Raw genomic sequence first — 27,939 nt, forward strand, 5'->3', positions numbered from 1 at the left:
GAACTTAATCATTATTGTTATATTGTACAGAATTAACTTTTTAAAAAATAACATGTTAAAATTAATAATTTGGCAAATAAAATTAACATATTTACATTATTCTATATACATTTTACATATTATATTATAACCTTTATAACAGATTTTTGATAATATAAATAAAAACTTTATTTTTATAAAATTTGAGTATGACTTTTAAAGATTTTTTCATGAAAAAAACAGGGTTTTACAATTTGATTTTGAAATGGGTAAAATTTTATTAAAATCTACAAAAACAAGAAATGAAATATACAAGTTAATAATAAGATTTGGTGTACGGATAAGAAATGGCGCGAAGCTTCTCCAAATATTGCTGGCAACTCTCTTTCCTGATAACAGATTGATAGATTGATTAATAGGCGGATAAAAAGATTAAAAAGGATAGATAGAAAGACAGATGGATGTATAGATATATAAATGGATTGCGAAATAGATCGATGGATATATTGATGGAAGAAAAATATAGATAACGAAAAGTTAGATATATATATAATAAGATATACTTAAAAATAGCTTGGTACCTGTCTAGAGACGTGTAATGCCTCTTGTGTAGTATGCCAATAAACAGGTCCAATGCTTGCAACACACTCTACTCGAAGACCTTAAAAAATTCAAAATTAAATCTTGTGATATCAGACTAGCGTTTGACAGTGGTCTACATTATAAAATGTTCTCTAAATATTATCAAAACATAGAGGGCTTTCAAGGCTGATCATAATTTTAATACTATATTAGACTTATTGCAAATAGATATCCTTATATAAAGTAACATGATCAGTGTCTGTGTGTCTGTCTGTAACAAATGATCTTGCTAACCGCTGAACCGATATGGTTATCCATAACAGTGAAGTTTAGGTCCTGTTAAGGTTTATAACTATTTTGGGGGAGGAGAATTAATACCCTCCTGAGAAAAATCGCCCCTGGAAAAAAAATTACCTATGCAAAATTATTTTACTTTTTGTTTTAAATACTCAAACTAAACTGAGGGGGCGGGCTAACTTCCCCTCCCTCACCTTAAGTGTCCCTAGAATCTTCTAGGGTAGTAGCCGCTAGCAGATATATATATAGATGTTGGGAAATAGATGGATAGATAATGTGCAAGATCTGAATTTAAATGCAGAAATATCGACTCCACAATTTTGGAGTGAGTATCGGAAACTTGAAATGGATCTAATAGCTATGGATGAAACTAAACCGATTGATTTCCTTATTCAGGGAAGCTTTTCATAGGTACTTTAGCATTAATAGGTTCATAGGGATTGTTTTTTTTATTTCTGAATGAAAGTCTTGGGATGATTTAGGTTATTTTTTCGGTCCTCCCTCCCACTCCTTTCAAATACAAAGCCCATAGATGCTATGGGCACAGCAACTGTTATGCTTATAATTAATCAATTTTCCTATATGATGTCTATACATTTGCTCATAAATGCATCCCTAGCCTCTAAGGACTTATAAGGGCACTACCTTATATGAATGCCATCCATTGTTAAAAGATCCTTCTTCTGAATTATGGATATAAGGATAAAACTAAGAAAGAAGAAAGAACAGACTAAAGGGGAAAATAATTATTAGGCTGCCACAAATATTCAGTATTAGTATTCAATGGCGTACACAGTTTTTTGCGCACCTGAAAATTTTGATACCCCGCCCCAATTTAAGCAACATCGAGGGTGGTGTAGGGGTTGTATTACAGACAACAAGAGGGGTGTATTTTTAAAAGCGAAGCTTTTCTATAATTATGATCCGTCCGAGAAAGATAGCTTTTTTTCGTTAATTTTGGCATGTTATAATTGTCCTATCGATTTCAAACTTTGCATGGTCATTCCTGTAGTAGTTTAGTACGATTAAGAAAGCGTAGAAACTCTATAATCATTACCAGAATGTCTGTACGTCTATTTTAAACATGTTGATTTTCTATTTTTTTAACAACAAATTTTTATGTGATCTAATTATCCGTTTGATCTGATTTTTGGTATATAGATTCCTGGGACAACAAAGTAAAATATTATAAGCGAAGCAACTTTATAATCAAGTCCTAAAAATGTAAGTATGTCCATAAACATTATCCTGTATCAAGCCGATATTCAACAAATTTAATTACAATTTTTCTTCGACTCTTATACTTTTATATTCTGATTTTTCAGTTCTGATACTATACAAGTGTTAATGTCCATTTGTCCTATCGTTTCAGTGCTTCGCTTTTAAGGATATTGTCATCCTTGTTAGTGATATTGGGTTGGGGGAAAAAATTGATTAATTGATTAATGTTGAAAAAAAATCATCATATTAGTCAATGGTTTAATTTGAATTTAAGGCATTTATTAGATTGGCCATTTGCTTCAGGTTTAACAAAGCTAATTGACCTCATATTTACGTTAAAACTCAAACATTTCTTTAGTTTTATAATATTTTTATTTTATGTATAAGATTATTTTAGGAAATGAGTTTGATATTAATTTTGTAAAATAAATATTGAAGCAACTTTATGAATAAAATAAAGAGAGGAGAGGGTAAAATAAGTGTTTGAACAATACTGACAATATTGCAAATTTGCAAAAATATCAGGAAAACTACAGAAAAATCCAGTAGAACGTTTGTCAGCAATGGTCACTTTATTTATAGTCGATATAAACTCTTAAAATTGTATGTATATCTTATTTGAAGTTATAGGACAAAATAACAACTCCATACCACTTCCTATTACATAAAATAGTAAGATTTATTTTGTATAGCTTTAGATTTCAATATCTACTGAACTGATTTTCTCTGTCTAATTGAAGCTACACACAGGTCCCATTATCGTTTTAGGCTACTTTTATGCCCCTTTCTTTCCCATTAATAAAAAGTCCCTAGATTCTAGTATCTAAAAAAGTAGCCAAATATAGTATTTAAAAAATTTAGTTTTTACTTTAGATATTTTTTGTTGCTTTGCTGGATAGCAGGGTAAAGTCCAATATTGATGAAAATTGATAACTCGTATAAGATGTTAGAAATCATTGAAGAATCCAGAAGAAACAATAAAGAAACTTATACAATATTCTACACTAGTTTTTATTGATATTTTTTAATTATGTAACACTTACATATATTTATAATTAGTCTTAAGGTAAAGCAAGGAAAATAGGGGACATTGAAGCGCATAAAAAATACTGGTACACAAGGTTTTATAACAATAATTTCAAAAATTTTAGCTTAAAAACTTTAGGTTCTTCTAAAAATCTTGATTTTTTTGTTCAAACTAAAGCACCCAAAACTTTTAGATTTACTCTTAATTTTGTCATAAAATACTTATGGGAATATCTACAAATAAAACGAAAATTGCTTTTTTTAATATTATTGCTAAAAAAGTAAATTTCAGTAGATTTTATTTTCATACCGCCTAATAACCCTATTTCATTACCATTCCCAGTTTAGAAACACATTTTATTCCTACCATGAATATTAAGGGAATAAAAGAACCCAAAGTTTTGGAGTCACCGAGTAATAAAACTTTGGGCACCAGTATAATTTACATTCAAATGTCCTCACCACTCTTACCTTGATGTCTGTGAATATCCAAGACTTTGAACTTGAGATTTGAGACAGAGGTGTCCAATTTTGAGTCTCCCGCTCGTTCTAACCAGGACAACGTCTTAGCTACCACCGGTTCCTTGGTAGATAGATAGATAGATACATATATGGATTGATATTTATAGGTAGAAAGATAGATAGATAGAGATTCTGAAATTTTGTTTTATTTATCTTTCCCTCACTACTTATGGATAATGTCATCCTTGTTTCTTTACAATTTACTTATTATTTAATTTTTTTCTCTTCTCCTCTAGGTACAATATGTCAAATATATATTGCTTGTGCCATAACTCTTTTTTGTTCCATTAATTTGTATTCCAATAATTAGTTGGTATTTATCTGTGGGACCATTAGTAATATAAAAGATATACAGTATACATAGAGTGCTAAATATGGATATACACATTTAGTTGGTATTTATAAGTGGGATTAATGTTAATTATGGGGTGCAATAATCTTATGTGGACTAAAAATGCTGTATTGTAACCATGCGGGGCTATCCAGTATAACCTATCCTAACCTAAAGTAATAAAAAAATCAACAAAAACTTCCCTCCCCTTACTTTCAATTTATTTTAAAAATTTCAGTGATGTAAAAAAAGATATTTAAGAAATTAAAAAAAAACTTGTAAGAAGCTCTATTCTGTACATATGAATAATATCAGGGAGGGAGAGGACATTGGACTGTAAATTATTCTGGTACCCAAAGTTTTATAACCAAGTTAGTAACTTTACAAAGTGTCTCAAAAATCAGGCATGTGACGTCATAAAATTGAGGAATTATCCATCTCTTTTTAGGAGTTTTCTTTCCCACTTCTTCTCTCATCTCCCTAATTTTTATGACGTCACATGGCTGATTTTTGAGACGATTTGTAAAGTTTCCTACGTTAACTAATACTTTGGGTACTTTTGATAGTTTTTATTGGTTAGTTCAAAACTTATGGTTTTCAAACTTTTCAACCAATATTTTAATTTTGTTTGTCATCATAAGCCATGCATTGTACATCAAAATATCATCAATTGTATTATCCCTTTAATCCTTAAGTTATTATGTAAATATAGGTTTACTAAACACTTTAAACAATTATCTTCTACATTCTAATGACACAAACTATTAGGCAGGAACCATTTAACAACAACAGATAGATAGATACATGGTTAATTATGTGAATAGTTAAATAGATAGATAAATATGTATCCTTATAATAAAGTAACAGGATTTCTGTCTGTTTTTCTGTCTTTTTGTACCGAAAGATCTTGCTATGGTTCTCCTTAACAATATAGCATCTCATGGATCCTGGTAAAATTTTTTTGGGGGGAGGGGATTTTTATCTAGGGGCGATTTCTCTTGGGAGGGTGGTGACACCCTCCTCCAAAATAGTTATAAACCTTCCCAGGACCTATGAGAAGCTACTCAGTAAAGGAGAACCCGATAGATTCAGCGAGAGCGAGATCCTTTGGTACAAAAATATACAAATACAAACACAGAGACAAACAGACATCCTGTTACTTTATTATAAGGATAGTGTATAATTATTTTTATTGCAACAAACCTCAACTTAATTTTGTTTTGTATTGAATTTAGATATTCAACCTAATTAAATATGCAATTATCATTATAATAACAAAGAAAACCCCATTAAAATTACATTATATGTGAGTGAAAGCAAGAAATGTCATATATTTATAATCTTATATAATAATTGTAATATAAAAGATAAGCGGATTATATTTTAGCCTTATTTATTAAATTGTATTAGCTGTAAAAAATCACAACTTTAAAGAATGAACAAAATTTCCAGAAGTTAAAACCACCAATCTACAATTACTTATAGTTTGTTGTAATAATAACAAAATTTTGAAATATGATGTCCCATTGAAATTAGATAACATCTTAACCCTATTCCAGGGGGGAAGACAAATATTCACAATCCCCCCCCCCCCACTCTCCATATTATCTTGAAAATATAAGAGATATCAAGACACACCTAAAAGCAAAGTTGTTCATTTTATTTTACCTAAAACTTTGATGGATTTCAATGTTTGAAGTGAATTATATGACCATTTAAAGTTATATCCGAGGGAAGGACATTTTACAAAGACACCCACTCTGCCCAGAAAAAGGTTGAAATTGTAACTCACCTGCGGTTGTACAAAATCCATTCTGTCTATAACCCTGTCGTCTGCATAGCGCTTGTATCTGTTATTCTCCTAGATAGATAGATAGATAGATAGATAGATATAAGAGGTTAACTCACAAACAAAAAATGAATTTTACATATCTATTCAGACATTACAAATTGTTTTGTGCATGTTTGCACTCTTCAGATGTCAATGTAAAACAATTTAGATAGATAGATAGATAGATAGATAGATAGATAGATAGATAGATAGATAGATAGATAGATAGATAGATAGATAGATAGATAGATAGATAGATAGATAGATAGATAGATAGATAGATAGATAGATAGATAGATAGATAGATAGATAGATAGATAGATAGATAGATAGATAGATAGATAGATAGATAGATAGATAGATAGATAGATAGATAGATAGATAGATAGATAGATAGATAGATAGATAGATAGATAGATAGATAGATAGATAGATTGATAGATAGATAGATAGATAGACAGATAGATAGATAGATAGATAGATAGATAGATAGATAGATAGTTAGATAGATAGATAGATAGATAGATAGATAGATAGATAGATAGATAGTTAGATAGATAGATAGATAGATAGATAGATAGATAGATAGATAGATAGATAGATAAATAGATATATATGTATATTCTGTTTATAACCCTCTCGTCTGCATAGCGCTTGTATCTGTTATTCCCCTAGATATACAGATAGATAGATAGCCAGATGATCTATATGTAATTCTATCCAAAATATCTGTTAGATCTTTAAAATAAGCCAACTTAAACACAGCAGAGTCCCTACAAAAAAAGCATTTTGCTAGCAGATAAAAAGGGTCTCCAACAATTGGGGCAGGTAGTTGTCTGAATAATGCATCTAAGCTTATGCATTTAGTGTTGAAGTTAACCCATTAGTGACGAACCTGGTATTAAAACCCGGTTCCGAAAAATAGAAAAAAACGGTTTCCAGCTTCATAACTGCATCATTCTCAGTATAAATCCCCCCTCTACTACCCTGACTTTCATTTCCCCCTGGAGCAGGCAGTTTAGCTTACTTCCGTTTGCCGGTATAGCTCAACAAAATTTGAAAATCATGAAAATTCAAAATACCCTTCTAACTTTTTTGTTTTTATAGTAAAGTCGCTGATTTTTTTCGTAAAATCTAATGTTTATTGACAAGTACATCTATTTGTGAATTCGTTTTATTTAAATTATTATTTTTTATATGATTTTTTTTATCGTTTTTTTACACCATATTATCACCCGGTTCGGCTTGGCCATAAATACCCGACAGTTTTAAAACCCAGCTCGGTTTTAACTTTTCAACCAATAAAAATAACAGTTTACGTCATTAGTAAGGGTTTGAGCCACCCTAATAACCCTAGTAATCTCTATATGTGTCACCCAATAGTTTTATGCTCGTTTTCTGATATGTAACACCCAAATTTTAAATGTTCTTTTTTTGTGTATGTCGGGTTTTAAAACTTCGACAAACGGGCTTTTTTACCCGAAACGGCGGCCGAAACCAGCCGAAACACTAAATTTGAAATAAATCGCTTTGTATATTACTTGTAGCTCTATAGATTACATGAGGTTGTGTAGTTTTCAATTACGGATCGTATCAAAGTTCTAAAAAGTGTTCATCTCACTTTGGGCGTTCAAAAATTACATTTTTCAATTTTTAGTCGAAATAACCGGGTTTTTACTACAAAACCGGGTTTTAATGCCGAGGAAACCGCCTAAAACGGGTAATAATGCCTGGTTGGTATTTAAGGCCAGGCCGAACCGTTTTTTTTTGCAACTTTCCTGTGCACGCCACTAGAGCAAAACAAAAAAAATTGGAATTCCTCTTTTACCATTATAAAGCTTCCCTGAGATTTTCAGCTTGATCGGCCCATAAAAGTGGCGCTAGGCACTAATGGGTTAAAAATAGAACTATGATAATGTTCATATTTCTTTCTATCATAAAAGAAAAAACCTAGTTTTAGCCTTATTTTCAACTTTTATTAACAGTCATTTTTCTTACTTTGTTGATGATTTTTTAATTTTATAATGCTAATAAGGAAGATTTTCCTACAAGACAATCCAGAAAAATATCAACACCCTCCCCCCCCTCTTGCTGGAAGCTGTTCCCTTTTTTAAATTATTATTTATGTTACTTACAATATTTTTTTAAATTATTGCATGCTTTTTTCAGTGTTCATCTACCTACCTTTTCATAATCTTTATCTTCCCAATCATCATGATGATCAGGGGGAGGGTGATATTGATGACGTGATTGGGACACATTTACAGCCTAAAGGGGTAGGGCTAATTATTTTCACTTTATGATAAAATGTTGTGTAAATTAATATTAGCTGAAGAATGCAAGTTACATTTCTTAATAAGAATAATTTTTGACTTCATTGTCTTTATTCTAGTTCACTATAGGGAGGGAGGGATCTTGGACAAAGTCGCTTCGGACAAAGTAGCTTCAGGACAAAGTAGCTTCAGGACAAAGTAGCTTTGGACAAAGTAGCTTCGGGCAAAGTAGCCTCTACTGTTTATAAAGGTCATGGCCACAGCGCTCGGCCCCCTAGCCTATAACCTAACCTAACCTAACCTAAAATTTGTAAAAACATCATTTTAGAAATTGTAAAAACAATATTAAAAATTGTAAAAATCTACCAACCACTTTTTGTAAAATCCACAAAATTCCAAACCACCTAAGTATTAATAGTTCAGGATATTTTGCTTAAATAAATGTCCTGCGGCTTACATAGATCAGGTTAGGTTAGGTTATAGGCTAGGGGGCCGAGCGCCCGCGGCTAGGCAGGCCAGGGGGCCAAGCGCTGCGGCCATGACCTTTATTACTATTGGAGAATAATTTTTCTTAAGAAGCTACTTTTCTTAAGTAAATGTCCTGAAGCTACTTTGTCCTGAAGCTACTTTGTCTTGAAGCTACTTTGTCCAAAGCTACTTTGTCCGAAGCTACTTTGACCAAGATCCAGGGAGGGGACATTAAGCTGTAAATTACACTGATCCCCTAAGGTTTGTGATAATAGAGAACAATTTGTGAGGTAGATTTTGGAAGTAGAAGCTAGATTTTGTTAGATTTAGGAAGAATTTGTGAGGACAGGGTAGATTTGTTAGAATAAGGAAGAAATTGTGAGAAAAAGGAAAGATTTGTAAGAAAAACTAAATTTTGTTAGAATTAGGAAGAATTCGTGAAAATAATGTAAATTTTGTGAGGATTAGCTAGATTTTGTTAAAAGAATAATTTTTCCTTTTTTTACTCCAATTCCTAATAAATTACCTGATTATAATGTGGTTGGGTGTTTAAAACTTGTCCATACTCTTTTTCGTCACTGTCAAATACCTACATAGATAGATAGATACATAATCATTCAAAGTCGATATATGTCTATAGTTGGGCAACTTTCACTCAAAGTATCTAGTTGAGCCCTCCTTATTTTTTAAATAGATTGAAACCTATTTGTTTATAACATTATGTTAGGTCAGGTTATATTGGATATTAGGTAACACCGCAGGTATAAGCACTGAAGGGTCTGAGTTCCCAGAATAGGCATAGGAAAATTTGATTAAAATAAGTTTGGAAGGGGGGTTTCAGTGCTCAACAGATGCTTTGTGCAAAAGCATCAGAGATTAAAATATAGAAGTATTTTCATGTAAAAATATAACAGAAAGATAGAGTTTAAATTTACATATGGTCTTCTGACTCAGTTACCTGTACATCATTTATTTTCCAGATGAGGGAGGCTGGGGGACTTGAATCTCTGGAATAGCAGGTCAGGTTGGCAACATCACCCACATAATATTTGTCCTCTACGCCCTTCATAGAAAGATATTATCATAAAAATGATTGCATAAATACATGAAATAGATAAAATATAAATTTAATGAAAGAAAGACATAATTTGACAAAAAATCATATTACATTATAATTCTGTTTTAACATTTTTCTAATAAGGTAAAACTTTTTCTTTATATCTTAGATCAATTTTAAAAGTTTTTTCATAAGAATGTGATAGTAATTTCTTTTACAAGATTAAAATGTATTAAAATGGGTAGGATGATAGCCTTAAACCATCACAAGGATTTAATTAAGGATAGAATTGCCTGAAACAATCCCAGGACCTTCCTGTGAAACTTCCCTAATAAGTATAATCAATCAGTTTAGTAGATATTAAAATCTTGAGCTTCAAATAAAAAAAACCCTATATACTTTATATATTAGGGAAACCTTTAAAAATAAAAAGGAAATCTTAAAATAAACTAACAGTATAAGTAACTAAAACACAAAGATGTGGCTGTCTGTAAGTATGAAGCCTAAGATCTTACTTAGTGCAAGAATTTTCAATTCCTACAAACAAAGAATAACGTTTGGAATTATCCGGAATAAATCTCTTTAAAAAAATAGAAATTGGCTAAGATCTCCGTGATCTTCTGAATAAAAGAAAGTAATTCGTTAACATTTTGTTATTTTCTTGGGATATTAAATATCTTTAGGTCCCAGCCTCTAAAAAATAATCACATTTTAAACATTCGTTCTGAGTTTAAGGTTTTTTGTCTGTAGCTTAAGATTTTGATAACTACTGAATCAAATATTGAGTTCAACATTTTATGGAAGCTTCTTATAGGATGGTTTTTAGCCATTTCATTTTTATATCTAATTTTAGTTTTCCTATTTTCCTTACTCTTTCGAATACTTATCTCCTAGATGCTATGAGCGCAGCCGCTATTAATTTCCTAAAAAGGAAAGCTCCTAACATTATTCATAAATTGCATAACTAAACTAATAGATAGGGTAAGTAGATTTACATTAGACCAATCATACACACTTTCGTATCAATGATAGTTATTTATCGCAATGTATTATAGACAGCTTTCAGCGGATATTAATATGCAAAGTTATAAGATTAAAACCTGTTTTGTTAGTCCAAGAATGGCATGGATATAAAATTGATTTTAATACTATAATTATATATTTTATATTCGTAGAAAACTGGATATTATACAATGCTATACATGATTTTTCAGTTTTGCTGAGAACTGGTTATAAACCATCGGATATTAAGCGATACTGAAAGAATTTTTTAGATCTGATAGCAATGTCGACGGTCATATCAAGAGTTCAAATAATAGTTTTTACGGAAGTGATAATGTTGTCTCGTATCATTGGGGTTGTGCATAAACTTATCGTTCACTGTCTTGTCACTGATAAAATCATCAGTACAAAGAGGTTATCAAAAAGTCTAAGTAAACTCAATTCCTTTTGCAAAGAAAATATTTTTAAACAAAACTTTGAATTCAACTTTTTATAAAACATGATCTTTTTAAAACTAGGTACAATTACAGTAATGCTTAACCTACAATTTTATATTATAAAACATTATTATAATATTGTTAAATAAAATGGTTAAAAACTATAACAATTCAGTGAAAGAGAGAGAGAGAGAGAGAGAGAGAGAGAGAGAGAGAGAGAGAGAGAGAGAGAGAGAGAGAGAGAGAGAGAGAGCGAGCGCGAGAGAGATGACTGTAAATTATTACTTCCCCTATATAATGTAAATAAATTTCTACCATTTCACAGTGGGATCTTTTGAAAAAAATCGGGACATCCAAAAAATTTAAAATCGACTTTCATCTATCCTAGGAATTAATAATGGCTGTAAGTAGACAGCTAGAAAAGAAATTTTTAAAAAATATTAATTTTTGGCGGATTTATGCCATTTTTAAAAAAGGTAATGAAAAATTTCTTTTCAGTTTTGATGATTTTCCAGATTTTTTTACACAATTTTTCAAAGCAAACCCCAAAAAATCAGTTTTCTCCATTTTACCCAAAAACGGACAGGAGGCCCCGGGTTTTGCAATAATAATATCAATATACAACATGTATTGTGTATAAAACAGTTTTCACAACCTGGGGCCTCTTGTCCGTTTTTGAGTAATTGAGCATTTTACATTGCATGGTTTGAACAATTTCGTTCTTGTTAATTTCAAATTTTCCCCCGTTAGAGGGGGAAGGAGTCATTTTAGAGCCCAAACTCATCTCTGCAATATTTTCAAACTTTTTAAGGCGGATCTTTCTTTACTTCTGCATTATTTGCCTCCGGCCAACCGTTACGCCGTTATTTGCCGCCGTTGGCGTGATTTTTAACGATTTTTGCCGTTCTCGGGGTTTTAATGGACATTTAAGGGATAAAGGAGTCGTTAAATAAAGATGACTTATAAATACTTTTATTTTAGCAATTAAATTTGCTTAATTTCATGTGTTCTAAAAAAAATTGTAGTTCTAACTGGTTTTGGCCCAGCAGAAATTCAAATTTGGTTATTAATTATAATATTGCAAAAACATTATATACGCTTCAGAGAGAGAGAGAGAAATATACGTTTGAGAGAGAATATAATTTAGGTAATTATGTTTATATTCTTATACAAACTTTAAATGAAGATAGCTCGACTCAGAGTAAAGCTATTAACACAAAATCAAAAGTGTTATTGTGAAAATTATGTTATTGTTGTTTATATCTGTAAAAAAAATATTTTAAAATATGCCTTAGAAGTGTCCTATTTTACTCATTATGGGCCTACTTAAAAAAGCCGGGACTCAAACTGGGTGCACCTGACGCTATATTCATGTTCACAAACATTGTTTGCATTAAAGAAATATTTACATAGACGTTGATTTTGTTAAAATATTCCTATCCTAGCTAAAGTTATGAAGGTTTATAGATTTTTTAAAAATAGGGTAGCTTCGCTCCTCCAAAACAGCAAGACGTACTTACCAAATGCACATTAGAAGTTAACAGGAGCAAAATTTAAGTTATTTCTGAGTTAAAGCAAAAGAAATTACATCATTTCTTCAAATACAAGCTTATTTATTGAAGTTTACTTTTGCCTACTCTTAATGTCCCGATATTTGTCAAAAGATCCCACTGTGCATTTGTAGTTTTAAACACGTCAAGAAAATTATAATATCAAACCTTTAATCCATTCAAATTTTAGAGTAGCTGCGCATCAAAAAAAAATATTGTTACCTTTATTTCATTTACTTTAGGTTGCTGAACAACAATCATTGACTGATAACAGATAACATTTCAATCAATATTAGGGTTATTTATCTTAAATTGTACTAAATTACGTCATACTAAAGAGTCACAAATGGTATATTCTGCTGCTATCACTAATTGTGAGAGTAGGGGGAATACCTTTGCCTCTAAACAGGCGTAACTCATTACCAGAGTTACGACAAAGGTCGTAGGATAAAGGGTTGGTTGTCTGTTGTATGTTACTTAACCTAATAGCCTAACCACTTTCCTACTCAGCATTGGGATAAAAATAAGTATTTATACTAGTCTTACATAAAAAAAAAATAGGTTGTATAGCAAATGTTTGAGTTCTCTATCAAAAAGTAAATAGATATATAGATAGAATAAACAGAAATTTAAGAACATTTTTAGAAAATATTTTTTTTCTTTTAAAGCATGAACGACAGACAGACGAAAAAAATGTATAAGCTAGGTGAGGAACAGGTCATGGGAATATTCACTAAAAACTTAAGCCGTCTATCATAAAAAATTCAAGAAAATCTATTTTTTCCCATACTATTACGTACTTAAGTTATAGAAAAGCTACGCTACTGCAAATGTTATTTTTATAATTAAAACTAGATAATAATATCTATTGTAAAGATGTGATTTTTTGATAAATATTTAGAACAATAAAAGTTTTGAAATGCCACCCCAGGGGGGAGGGTGTTAATTAATTTGGGTCAAACTGTGAACATAGAATAAAATACTAAATAGAATTATAGATAGGTAAAAAAAACATTAAATAAATCATGAATAGAGCAGTTTATAATAGTTATTTATCGTATTTTCGTAATATTGATCACAATGGAATAAGTATTCTGTCAATGTTTAATCACATAACATAGCTTAAAATTTATAAGGGATCGTATAAGGAAGAAATTATATTTTTTGCCATGTACTTTTTATAATAATAGAATACACTGTTAAAAAAAATTTTTTTTTTAGCATCAGATAATACTATATATTCTTCACATTAATGTATAGTATCAATCCGTACATTATAGGAAAAAACCTCATTATGATACAAGGAAGTTTTCAATACTGTATTGGGTATTATATATTGTACTGTAGAGTAACATGTAGTACTAAATAATGTATTTGTCGTCTGTAGAGTATTATCCAATACCCTCTTGGGAATAAAATTCAATATGGTAGAAGTAAGTTTTTAATACTCTCCTTTGCAATTTTTGATATCCTCTATCATAATTTTTGATACGCTGTACAGTATGAAACTGTTTTACTTCGAATGAAAGATCAGTTTATAATATATGGTTATTATATGTACATATACATTTTGTTATATCAACAAACATACCAAGCAGAGCAATAAAACATTAATTTAAATGTAAATTTAGTAAAAAAAATGACTTTAAAGATGTTTAGGACTAAACATGATCCTTAAAAATAAAAACTATGGTCAGTCAGTTACTATCTTAATAAACCATTCTCTTGCGTATTGTCTGATACGCTACAGCGTATGAAATAGTATTAAATTAAAAAACTTTTTTACAGCGTATTTTCCAGTACACTAGAGTCTATCAAATAGTACTATTATAATAAACATTTCTGTACCGTATTTTCCAGTATTCTATAGCGTATCAATCGATACTAAAAAAATGTATGGGTTCTGTATAGTAATAATTATTGTGTTATATAGTATTACATAGTGTTATATATTAATTATATAGTTGTAGCGTACTTACGGTTCCAATACTCTCCAGAGTATCAATTGATACTAAATAAAAAAATTATTTTTAACAGTGTAGTTTAGAAACCTGTTCTAGTATGTTCAATATTACAAACTTCTATATAGTTAGCTTTATTTTGTCAGTTAGCTTTATTTTGTCAGTTAGCTTTATTTTGTCAGTTAGCTTTATTTTGTCAGTTAGCTTTATTTTGTCAGTTAGCTTTATTTTGTCAGTTAGCTTTATTTTGTCAGTTAGCTTTATTTTGTCACCGAGAAAGGACACACCATTTTTTACTCCCCAACATCCAACAACCTAAAGTGAAAAATGTCTAACAATGTGCTTTTCAAATCAAAATCTGACATTTCTAGTTTCTTCAATAATGAAGCTAACCAAAATCGCGAAATCAATGAGGGTGACATAACAAATATTAAGCAGTTAAAACTTAATAATTTTGAAGAAACTTTATTTAATTTCTGTTTAAAAGCTAATAAAAAAATCCTTGAATTGTGCAAAACTGTTGAAAGCCTAAAAAGCTTGGGAGAAAGAGAGGAGGGCGTGAGAGGAGAGGCAAGTGCTTCCGTTAGCGGAGGAGGAGAGAGAGGCTCTAACCCTCAACAAGAGAGAGGAAGGGCAAGAGAGAGAGAGGAGAGGGGGCGTGATGAGTGGGACGCTACCCATAGTTTCAAACACAAATTCAACAGACTAAATAATAGATTGGACTATTTAGAGAGCCAAGTTGATGAAAACGCAACTCGCCTTAGAAAAGGAACACTGATTTGTTCCTCCTCTAGCAAAGAGGGACATAGCCTACTAAATCCGATTATGGCCAGGAGTAATGGTGCAAATGTTAGTACTAACAACAAATGCACAGAGGACGAACTTGTTCAAGTTTTGGAGCTAATTGAGAAGAAATATAGGGTACAACTTGTACCCTCCAATATATCAGCCTCTCATTGGCTTCCCAATGGTTCCTTTATTATAAGATTTAATGATAGAGGAATTAACTCACCTTGGCAGAAGCTGGTGGAGGCCATGGCTGAAGGAGGAGACAGGAATATCAACTTATTCCTAAACTTCAATCTCACCAGGAAGAGGTTGTCTTTACTGGCTGAAGTGCGAAGATTCAAAAAGGAGAAGAAAATTGAAAAGTATGAGGTGAATGAGAATGGACAAATTTCCATCAGAATTAAAAGTAAATGGATGAAAATAACACATCATTATTCTAAAAAGACTGACATTCAACCAAGTGAATTGATCTACACATACTCCAATTATAAACTTCAAACAACTGTAGAGGATTTGTATTCTCGCTCATGATTGGTATATAGATAATAGTTATGTAGATACTGCCGATACTCTAAATTATTTGCTCTATTATTTGTTATACAATATTTTAAATCACACACACACACACTCAGGCGAGCGCCGCTTCACATACTCACTTTACGCTTACACTTACACTTTTTTTTACTCACACGCGCAAGCACGCACACACACATACACTTCCTCTTTCCTTTACTCACATGCACACAAATACATTTTCATTTTTATACATATACCCACACTTAAATTTTTCTTTATTTATGATTTTTTAATTACAATTTACAATGTTTTGTCAATTTCTAAAGTTTTTTTCATTGTCAAACGGCTTATATTCTACTTTTTGTTTTATCAATCCTTAATGTTTATATATATATTTCAAACATATAATCTACTTAATGATTTTATTTATTCTCATAAGTATAATTTTCTTTTTCTTAACTCCTATTTTAAACTAAATTTTTTTATATCATTTGCCTGAAATGTTTTATAAATGGAGCAAAATAGGATTCTGAATTTTGAATTAAACAGTAATTTTTTCTCAATTTTAAATAATGAAATGATAAATGAAGATTTATTGTTTAATCCATATGAAAATATTGATATAAAATGCCAATACTTTGATATTTGTAAAGTTATAAACCACTTAAAATCAAAGAAAGGTCTAAAAATTATAGGTTTAAATATTCAAAGCCTTCAATCTAAATTTATTGATTTTCAAGAATTTGTTGATGAATTCTTGAGGCAAGGTTGTTATCTTGACATTATATGCTTAGGGGAAATCTGGAATATAAAAAATGATGATTATGTTAATTTAAAGGGGTATGATTTTATATACAAATGTCGATCTCAATCTAATGGGGGTGGGGTTGGTATATATATAAAAAAAGGTATTGCATTCAAGGAAATAAAAGCTTTATCTAGATTTGAGGAAAAAATAATTGAAAGTTTAACTTTAGAGATTAGTATTGGGAAAAATGATAAAATATTTCTAACAAACGTCTATAGATCAAATTGTAAACATCCTAATCTAACAGAAAGTGAGCAGTTAGACAGGTTTATCAACTTGTTCTCTGACTTACAAGCAGATCTAAATAGCCGCAAATACCCTTCCTATATTATTGGGGATTTAAATTTTGATCTATTAAAATTTGAGCAACATGATAAAACTAGATCACTACTTGAAAATAGCTTTGCAAATGGTTTCTTAGAATTAATCTCATTGCCAACTAGGATCACTCATACCAGTGCTACTCTCATAGATCATATTTATACCAATGATAATAAAAATAAGTTTGAGTCATTTATTATTACAGCAGATATTTCTGATCATTTCCCTACTTGCACTATTATTCTTGACAAAGTTAAAGAGTCTGGTCCTGTCTTTGTTCAAACTCAAAATTTTAGTGAGGAAAATATTTCCTCTTTTAAACACGATATGTTAAATGCTGATTGGAGTTCAGTGTCTAATAATTACAGTGCTCAAGATGCATATAATAAATTTTATAGTATTTTTAATGAGTCATACTCAAGACATTTCCCATTTAAAAAAGTTAAACTAAATAAAAATATTCATAAAGTTGAACCTTTTATGACAAATGCTTTGCTTAAATCTAGAAAGACAAAATTTGAGTTATATGACATTAAACTTAGAGAACCAACTCAAGATAACATTTCTAAATACAATGAATATAGAAAATGCTATAACAAAGCAATTAAAACAGGGAAAAAATTGTATTTTCAAAAATCTTTTGAAGAAAATAGGAATGATTTGAGAAAAACATGGTCAATATTAAGGGAAGCAATAAGGAAGCACAATGACAAAAGTTCAGTCATAACTGAAATTTTTAGTGATGGGGTTTGCTATAAGGAGGGGAAAGATATTTCTAACAAATTTAATGAATTCTTTACAACCATTGCAGATGATATAACAACTAAAATAAATCCATCAGATAGAGACTGCACTTATTATACCACTGCATCTGACTCCATATTTTCATTTACTCATATTCAGCCTAAAGATATAGTAACAATTGTAAATGGTCTAGAGTCTAAATCAAGCCAAGACATGCTAGGTGTTTCTAATAAACTTATGAAAAAAATCATTGAAAATATTGCTATTCCTCTTACTCACATTATAAATTTATCCTTACAGTCAGGCAACATTCCAAATGAGCTCAAAATAGCCAAAGTTTTGCCAATTTTCAAACTTAAAACAAAAGAATCTGATCTTTTAAGTAACATGTCTAATCATAGACCAATAAGTCTTTTGCCAATCTTTTCAAAAATCCTTGAAAAAATAGTTGCAAATAAACTTACTGCATATCTTGATGAAAATAACCTTATTTACAAACATCAATATGGTTTCCAGAAAAAAAAGTCAACCATACAGCCCATTTTTCATCTAATAAATGAAATTGTAAAGAATAGTAATGATAAAAAGTATACAGTTGGAGTTTTTTGTGATTTACAAAAAGCTTTTGATTGCTGTTCTCATAGAATCTTGCTGGACAAACTTTCTAAGCTTGGAATCAATGGTACAGAATTGACATGGTTTAAAAATTACTTAGCAAATAGACAACAATTTGTTTACATCAACAATGAAAAGTCTAATATGAAATATATTAACAAAGGTGTACCTCAAGGATCTATTTTAGGACCCTTACTATTTTTAATTTTTATCAATGACTTAGCTAAATGTACTACTCTATTTACATTACTTTTTGCTGATGATACCAGTTTTTTAATTTCGGGTAAAAACCTTCATGATATTATTGATATTCTTAATATTGAATTAAGAAAAATAACTTATTGGTTTAGAACAAATGAGTTAAACCTACACCCATCAAAAACTAAATTTATGATATTTACAAAAGATGAATCAACAATTGACTTTGATAGCATTAGTATTAATCTTGATCACAATAATGATAACCAAAATGATCCAAATTTGGTACACAAACTTTCATATGTCAACTCAAGGAGTGAAACTCCTGCAATTAAATTTCTAGGTGTTTATCTAGATCCTAAATTAAACTTTAAATATCATATTGATATGATAAATAAAAAGATTTCACGCTCATTATTTGCTATAAATGCTGCAAAACATATTATTGGTGGAAAAGCATTGCAAACTCTATACAATTCACTTGTCCATAGTCATCTTACATATTGTGCCCCTATTTGGGGAAGTGCAGCAGCATCAACTCTTGATAAAATTGTAAAACAGCAAAAAAAAGCACTGAGAATAATTACCAACTCAAAATATAATGCACATACTACAATTTTATTTAAAAATTTAGAAATTCTTCCTGTAACTCAACAAATTGTCTATTCTAAATTACAATTTATGTTTGATTACGTTAATCATAGGCTTCCATGTTCTTTTGATAACTTATGGATTAAAAATAGCACAAGAACAACAAGAGTTCTTAGAAATAATCAACAGTACAATGTTCCATTTGTTAGACTTGAGACATTTAAAAAATTCCCTTACTCTGATCTACCAAAGTTATGGAATGAAATCATTATTCCTAATACTAATCCTAATCCTGAAAATGATAATAATAATGACGAGGTTATGTATACTTTTAGCACAGTTATGTCAAGAAAACAGTTTTGTATGAAACTTAAAGATTTTTTGTTGGAAAAACTTAATTTTATTTGTAATAGAGAAAACTGTTCTGAGTGCATAAACAGATCTTAAAAATTGATTTCATAAAAAACCTAGTGATTTTTTTAAGGAGGGGGGGGGGGGGAGTTGTCTTTTTGTCGGGGAGGGGAGTGTTGTTGTTTGTTTGTTTTTTTGGCGGGGAGGGGAGGGTTGAATACAGGGCAAAGATCAAAGTGGCATTCTTTAAAAAGATATTATTTTGAATTGAGAAATTTCTGTTTTTGAAAAATAATAAAATAATAGAATGACAAAGTCTTGAAGTATTGCTTTTTTTTTCCTTTTTATGTGTTTTTTTCTTTCTCCTTTCTTTTTAAATAAAAACTTTACTTATTAATCTTCAATGAAATTTTAAAACTTAAATTATGGTATTAAAATTATGATCTATCTTATAATTTTTTCCTTTTATACTCTCTTTGCTTTCATAATTGATTCATTTTGTTTTATTTTTCTCTAAAATCCTTAATCTATTTTTTTCATCCTTCTTATTATTTACTGATTTCTCTAACATAATATAAATGTTTATTTGTGTTTTTTCTTTTTTTTACCATCCTCACAACTCAATTTAACTAAATTAAAGTTTCGATTTTCCCTTTAACATTTAATTTTTTATGTTCTTTTTTTCTTTTTGTTTTCCTTAAAAAGGGGCTTCAGGAATCAAATACACTATCCCCATTTTGGTAAAGATAGTACTTCTGTAGCTCCTGGTGCATATCCTGAAAATTTTCCTTTTATTCCACCAATTTATATTTAGTTAATAATTAAACTCTTAGTATATATTATTTTATTTTTGTATGAGACTAAACATCATAATGTAAACTCTAAATTGTCGATAGATAGCAGCAATTTAGAGTATTGTATGTGCTATCTCCTAAGCTAGGGGGTACCTAGCAGCACCAAATAAACATTATTATTATTATTATTAAATTATTCTGTGTGATATTATGACATAGGACTATCCTAACATAGTTCTGTATGAATTATTCTGTGTGTTATTATGACAAAGAACTATTCTAACATACTTCTATATGAATTATTCTCTGTGATATTATGACAAAGAACTGTCCTAACATACTTATATATGAATTATTTTGTGTAATATTATGACATAGAACTATCCTAACATACTTCTATATGAATTATTCTGTGAGATATTATGACATAGAACTGAGGTGGGTTCTTAAAAAACCTTACCCCACTGAACTTTGGAACACTCATTTGGAACACTCAATTGCTCCCTTGTTTTCCCATTTTTTTGGAACATCAAATGCGGTAAATGTGATTCTCATTCTTAAAAAAAAATCAATTGAGAAAAAAAGTGGGGCAAAATAATGTTCCAAAGAGTGTTCCCTAGTTCAGTGGATTAAGTTGGGTAGCCATAATTAAATTTGGAATATTTTTTTTTAATTCAGAGATTTTTCAAATTTTCAAATATCTAAATTAAGCATAAAAAACATGTCTAAAAAAACAAATACCAACAAAGACAAAAAAAATTTTAATTTTAATTCAAATAAAACTTGGCACCCCATTTTGTCGCCATTTTGTATAGGCTTATATAAAATGAGAAGACAATTTTTCTCAGCAATTTGTTCCCTTTTTTAAGAGCGATTTTTTTGGAGTCAATTGTAAGCAGATAATTCCTTTTACTTTGATTTATTAGTTTTAATTTTTTAAAAAATTACAATGTGAAGCTGTGGGATTTTTTGTCAAGTAATTTTTTGTCCCAAAAAAATGGTCCAATGAGGATAAATTATCCTCACTCAAAAAATCATTTTGAAACATTATAATAAGTGGGGTAAAAGTTTTTTAAGAATCAATATTACCAAATTTTGTACTTTTCCCCACTGGTTATAATGTTCCAAACTGATTTTAGTGGGGTAAATGTTTTTTAAGAACCCACCTCTGTCCTATACTTCCATATGAATTATTCTGTGGGATATTATGACATAGAACTGTCCTATACTTCCATATGAATTATTCTGTGTGATATTATGACATAGAACTGTCCTATACTTCTATATAAATTATTCTGTGTGATATTATGACATAGAACTATCCTAATATACTTCTATATGAATTATTCTGTTAATATTATGACATATAACTATCCTACCATACTTCTATATAAATTATTCTGTGTGATATTATGACATAGAACTATCCTAACATACTTCTATATGAATTATTCTGTGAGATATCATGACATAAGACTATCCTAGTCCTAACATACTTCTATATGAATTATTCTGTGTGATATTATGACATGAACTATCCTATTCTTAACATACTTCAATATGAATTATTCTGTGTGATATTATGACAAAGAACTGTTCTAACTTACTTCTATATGAATTATTCTGTGTGATATTATGACAAAGAACTATCCTAACATACTTCTATATGTATTATTCTGTGTGATATTATGACATAGAACTGTCCTAATTAATTTAGCCCCCCACCACTTGTATTGTGCACTCTTAAGTTCATCCAGGGATAAAGGAACAACGGAAATAAAAAAAATGTATAAGTAAAGATATATAACCCTGACAACTTCCTGGCGAAAGTGGTGGGGACCTTTTTCGTCTGCTAGAAAATTGCTTTAAGCTCTTTGTAGCGAGTTGGATGTGTTGATATTTCCGACGCTATTGGCTGATATTGAAAGATCAAATTGAAATTAGACAAAGGGTTCTAACCCCATGGGTAAAGTTACTTCTAGATTGTACCCCATCTATTTTTTACTTCAATATACAAATAATAATGCTAAAACAAGCTTACAAAACACTGATATGAAACAATTTAAAGCTCCATAGTGAGGTTTTAATAAATTTTAGTCAAACTCTGTTTGAAAAGCTCTATCATTATGATTAACTATGAATTTCCGGTGGATAAGAACTGGTTTTCAGCCACACTAGAAAATCATGTATCGTATCGTATTATATAAATTTTTCTATGAATATAAAGATGTACAATCAAAATATTAAAACAAGTTTTGGTAGCCCGCGCAACTTAGGGCTTACAAAAATGGTTGTAATTTTCTACTTTTAGTATCCGTGGAAAATTAATTACACAATTCATAATTATTGAAGTTCTAATAGCAAAAAAGAAAGATTTTCTTTTTTATTATGAAAATCAATCCTAAAATTCATTTACGTATCCATATATCCATGTTCCTAAACGCAGTAGTGGGACAAATCACAAACAAAAGAATAATTAATTAAAAAACTCAACAGGAGGATGCTATAATACCAGGAATAGATAGATAAAAGAATCTTGTTGTCTTTATAATTGATAATATTTTATGAAATTGTATTTGATCTTATAGAAGTTTTTATTGAAGCAAATAGCTGTTACATATTTGTTGTTCTTTTCGTGAAAGCAACCTGTTAAATGGTTTTAGGCTATTATTCTCCTTCTGCCCCTTAATTCGTATATATAATGAAAAATTTTTCATAAAACTTGTTTTGAAAAAAAAGAATTTTTAGTAGCGAAGCTACTCTATAATTAGAAATGTCCGTCCGTCCGTCTGAGACAGAAAAGGGAAAACATTAATTTCTCGGCTCCTATAAAAGATAGAGAGCTGAAATTTTTAGGGATTAATTATGTTGACAGTCATCATATTTTCACCAAGTTTTCGTCAGTTGGTTGGGGTGCTAGTTCGATTCCTAGATTTTTAGGTTTTCATGTTTTACTTTACTCCTATTTGAGATAGATTCACTTTTTCCGGATATCCATCCATAATTTTTGTGCTTCGCTACTTATGGATGTTGTTATCCTTGTTATTTTATGTTTAATACAAATATTTGTGATAAACAAATTTGTAGCTGACTTTAAAATGCAATTACTCCATTAAATCATAACATTCCAAATAAAACCAGATAAATTAGCAATATGAAATATCGAACACATGTTGCATGCAAAAATACTGAGAAATTACCGTATCAAACGCCTTTATACAGTCAAAAAGACATAGATTTAGATTTAATAGTATTTCTCAAAAGTACTTTATCTTGTGAAAAAGTGTAAATAAAAGAGTCCAAACCAGCCATTTATGAAGAAAATATTACTTTAGAACAGACAAACAAACTTCCAACTACTTCAATAAATAAATATTTGATAGACCTAAACGACCAAGCTAATATTGCTTGATTCACTTCTACAAGAGATGCGATTGATAATGAGTATTTTTTACTTGAAATATATTTCGGAATGATGAAGTAGACTTTTTTCCTTTTAAATTGGGTTGAGAAAGATTTATAACTGAATAGTTTTTTTATAGATTGAAATGTTTCCTCTTCTGCATGTTTAGTTCTGAAACTTGGCGCTTCAGCACTCACTTCACATCTAAATAGATACATAGAGAGATAGTTAGATAGATAGATAGCTAGATAGATAGATAGATAGATAGATAGTTAGATATAGAGATAGATAGATAGATAGATAGATAGATAGAGAGAGAGATGGATAGAGAGAGAGATAGTTAGATAGATAGATAGCTAGATAGACCGATAGTTAGATAGACAGATAGCTAGATAGATAGATATATAGATAGATAGATAGTTAGATAGTTAGATATATAGAGAGATAGTTAGATAGATAGATAGTTAGATAGATAGATAGTTAGATAGTTAGATAGTTAGATAGTTAGATAGATAGATAGTTATATAGTTAGATAGATAGATAGATATATTATTGGATGTATGAATTAGTGATTAGTCCTGAAACTCAGTTCATTTCTAGATAGATAAAGAGATAGTTATATAGATAGATAGCTAATAAGAAAGATAAGATAATTAGCTAAATAAAAATGCATTTGCATATAAATAGATATATTATTGTATTATGAATTTGTCCAAGCTTTTTTTGATAATGAGATAGATAATGTGTACCTGTATGTCCCAGTAGCTCCTATTTGTAGGTCTGACCATTAGACATGTTGTCTTAGAGATGATTATACAGGTTGATAGATAGATAGATAATGTCTACCTGTATGTCCCTGTGTCTCATATTTGAAGGTTTGACAATGTGACATGTTGTCTTATAGATGACTATACAGGTTGATAGATAGATAGATAATATTTACCTGTATGTCCCAGTAGCTTCTATTTGTAGGTCTGACAATGTGACATGTTGTCTTAGGAATGAGTATAAAGAAAGAAAGATAGATACATAGAAAGATAGATAATGTCTACCTGTATGTCCCTGTGGCTTCTATTTGTAGGTCTGACAATGTGACATGTTGTCGGGAAGATTTGGACCTCTAGAATTTATAAATGAAATTAATTTAGATTTTCTATGTTGAAAATTATGATAAACAAAAATGTCTCTTCTGGAGAAAAAAAATATTGAATTAATGGTGAATTTGTTGGTACTTTTACAATCACTTTTTTGGTATACTTAAAGTCAAAGTCCTCGAAGATATTTACATAGTTAAATTAAATCAGATACTTCGCCTGAAGTCTATTGTGGACGGTAGGAAGGACAGGAAAATAGCCTAAAACCACCCCATACATATTTGTAATGTCAAATAATTCATATTATCGCCACAGAATATTTCGCTACATTTGTCAAAATTCGCCCTTTCTGAATATAATCGTTATTAGCAGCATGTCTTTTCTGAACCGCTGGAAAGTGTTATTTTTGACGTCATAAAAATGAGTATAAAAAGGAGGGATAAGAGGAGAATTGGGAAAGGAAATCCCCTAAAAGAGATGGTTAGAGACATATTTTTATGACGTCACACTTGACACTTTCCAGCGCATCTGTCTCACTTACATCAACTTTAATCCCGGGTTGAGGGAAAATTTGTAGCTTCGGCCGGTCATTCGGTACAAATCTATAGAACTCCTAAATAAGATAAATTAAAGATAAATTGATAGTTCAATAAAAGTTAAATAAGTTAATGTTAATTGGATTTCAAGTTAAAGATACTATTTTCTTTACATAAAGAGGTTAATTATATATGATCGAAACAGTCTAATGAAATTTAGGTAAAAATCTTAAATTAATAAATACGGGGAGAGGTTGTTCAGTGCTTTAAATACACTTCGGGGAAAAGCACCGCATAATGCCATTCCTTATTTGAAAAGCTGCCTCGCTACTAAAAATTTTAACTATATATATATAACTGGCGGCTAAGTCCCTAGAGCCCTCTAGGAGCACCTTGGGTGGGATAGGAGGTGAAGTCGACCTCCCCCCAATAAAAATTTTATTTTTAAAAAGATGGAGTAATATTTATTCCCTTTTTGTGGTCATTTGCAAATAGGGCGATTTCACATTGTAAACATATCGATGCAGTGCAGTGGTTAGCAAGATCTTTCTGTACAATCAGACAGACAGGCAGACTTACAGACATCCTGTTATTTTTATATAAGGATTACCTGTTCATTTCTGTACCATTTTAAACTGTATAACGCTGCTCCCTCCATATCAAACCTAAACAAACGGGTTTCTAAATTAATCCTATATCTGTCTGTGCCTTATGATCTTGTTTTTAACGAAATCGACAAAACCAAACAAATATAGAGTAGCTTTTTTACTAAAATAAACTATGAAAGCCTGAAACACCCCTAATTTGTACGATAGCCCACGAAGATTCATAATTTTTGGATTATTTTTAAAAAATATTTACATTATCATTACGGACAAACTATGATTTTGAATAAATTTATAGATTCACCTGCATGTTAATTTTACACTCTCCCCAACAACTTTATGTGTTGGCACATTTAATTCTACCAATTTTAGGCCTCGGGTCAGTCCTAAAATAGATAGATATATAGATAGATAAATAGGTAGATACATTGATGTATTATGGTTTATTTATAGATAGATTAATAAAAACATATACATATATTTAATTTGTTGGATAGATAAATATATATAACTTTATGTGTTTGCACATTTAATTCTACAAGTTTTAGGCCTTAGATTAGTCCTAAGATAGGTAGATAAATGGATAGATATGTTATTGTTTATTTATAGATAGATACATATTTAATTCTACAAGTTTTAGGCCTCGGATTAGTCCTAAGATAGGTTGATAAATGGATAGATATGTTATTGTTTATTTATAGATAGATACATATTTAATTCTACAAGTTTTAGGCCTTGGATTAGTCCTAAGATAGGTTGATAAATGGATAGATATGTTATTGTTTATCTATAGATAGATACATATTTTTATTCTACAAGTTTTAGGCCTCTTAATTAGATGATAGATAGATAAATTGTTAATTTTATTATTTAGGACATTGGAGTAAAACACTAGAGGAAGAAAGGGTTAAATTACTGTATCTCCACATCGCAACCGTATTGTGCAACCTTCCTATTAGTTCTTTGAAAATCAACCAATGGTGTCGCTTATATTAACATAGCCAAGTAGCAGAAAATAGATTGGAAGCAGACAAAAGAGGTCTTTGAAAAATAAAGGGAGATAGTTGTCTGTATATGCATCTATACTATAGATCTGTTTTTAGGAAATTGAATTAATTCTACCAGTTTTAAGTCTTGGGTCTAAGTTTTAAGTCTATTTACTTAAATAGATGAAGCTCTACAAAATGTCAGAAAAAATGAGCCGTGTGACGTCAACAGATACATCTTTTTTTTATAGGGGTTTCCTCTCATCTCTCCCTTTTTAACTACACACGGCTTTGTAGAGCTTCTAATTAGATAAAACGGTACAATAATAGGTTAGATAGATATAATTATAAACAAATTCAAAAAAGGATAACAACATCCATAAGTAGCAGAGAACTTAAAAATCATGGAATGGACAAACGGACAAAGTGAATTATAGAGCAAATGTTTAGTAGTCAAAACAAAGAAAAGAAAGAGAGAGAACTTGCAAAATCTCAAATAAATGATAAAACTTTTAAAAGTTAAGGTTTATGTCTTTTAAACCATGGCCGTCAGACAGGCGAACAAACAATTTATGGACTAGATGCGCTATTTAGGAATCGTAACTAAATATATCAGCTGTCTATATTCAATAGCAACCGAGAAACTAAAATTTTCCCCATAGCGTAACGTAGTGACTGACTACCAGACAACAATTTCTTACCTGGTATGTATTGAAGAAGAAAAAGATGTGAAAACAGGGTTCTAAACTTCATTTTTCCCAGATTTTCTATATTATTATTTGTAGATTTTTTTATTATTTTGATGAAAATATTGGTTTATATCATCAAACTTTTCAACTCATTGTTCATTTATGTTTTATCTGAAACTTTTAGATTTTCTTATTTTATAACAGTTGGATAGCTTGAGAGACAGATATGATTTGAATTTTACGAATAAGACAATGGACGATAAATTAATGTACATTCCTAATTACCCCTTCCCTAGATTAAAACTTCATAGTGCTATAGTTTTTAACTTACTAATCAAGTATGAATAAAAGTCCCCTCCCCA

At 30.1% G+C, this 27,939-nt stretch overlaps 2 protein-coding genes across 2 annotated transcripts in view; one reads left to right on the top strand and one right to left on the bottom strand.

Moving 5' to 3' along the window:
• On the bottom strand, positions 1 to 27,753 carry LOC145325113 (uncharacterized). The gene is made up of 13 exons (XM_080167961.1): positions 27,590 to 27,753; positions 26,207 to 26,288; positions 25,908 to 25,962; positions 25,303 to 25,374; positions 24,720 to 24,787; positions 23,820 to 23,871; positions 12,799 to 12,840; positions 9,489 to 9,593; positions 9,057 to 9,119; positions 5,751 to 5,819; positions 3,577 to 3,688; positions 561 to 640; positions 1 to 368 (listed from the first exon to the last, which is right to left on the bottom strand). The coding sequence occupies exons 1-13, from the start codon at positions 27,639 to 27,641 to the stop codon at positions 267 to 269; spliced, it is 954 nt and encodes a 317-aa protein (XP_080024087.1). The 5' UTR covers positions 27,642 to 27,753; the 3' UTR covers positions 1 to 266.
• Positions 23,656 to 27,939, top strand: part of LOC145325114 (uncharacterized) — a 51,505-nt gene continuing 47,221 nt past the window's right edge. The window contains exon 1 of the mRNA XM_080167962.1: positions 23,656 to 23,690. The gene's annotated coding sequence lies outside the window, so the exon portion shown is untranslated. The remainder of the gene's footprint in view (positions 23,691 to 27,939) is intronic.

Source organism: Acartia tonsa, chromosome 7 (assembly GCF_053477335.1).
Source record: "Acartia tonsa isolate MP-2025a chromosome 7, ASM5347733v1, whole genome shotgun sequence".
Lineage (NCBI taxonomy): Eukaryota > Metazoa > Arthropoda > Copepoda > Calanoida > Acartiidae > Acartia > Acartia tonsa.

What these genes read in the sequence shown, in the direction of transcription:
- LOC145325113 (XM_080167961.1), bottom strand. Translation starts at nt 27,641, where the DNA reads ATGAAGTTTAGAACCCTGTTTTCACATCTTTTTCTTCTTCAATACATA. An exon ending in GGAAAATAAATGATGTACAG is followed by an intron (nt 9,120 to 9,488) that starts GTAACTGAGTCA and finishes CTATCTATGTAG; the next exon opens with GTATTTGACAGTGACGAAAA. An exon ending in GGATATTCACAGACATCAAG is followed by an intron (nt 641 to 3,576) that starts GTAAGAGTGGTG and finishes GAATTTTTTAAG; the next exon opens with GTCTTCGAGTAGAGTGTGTT.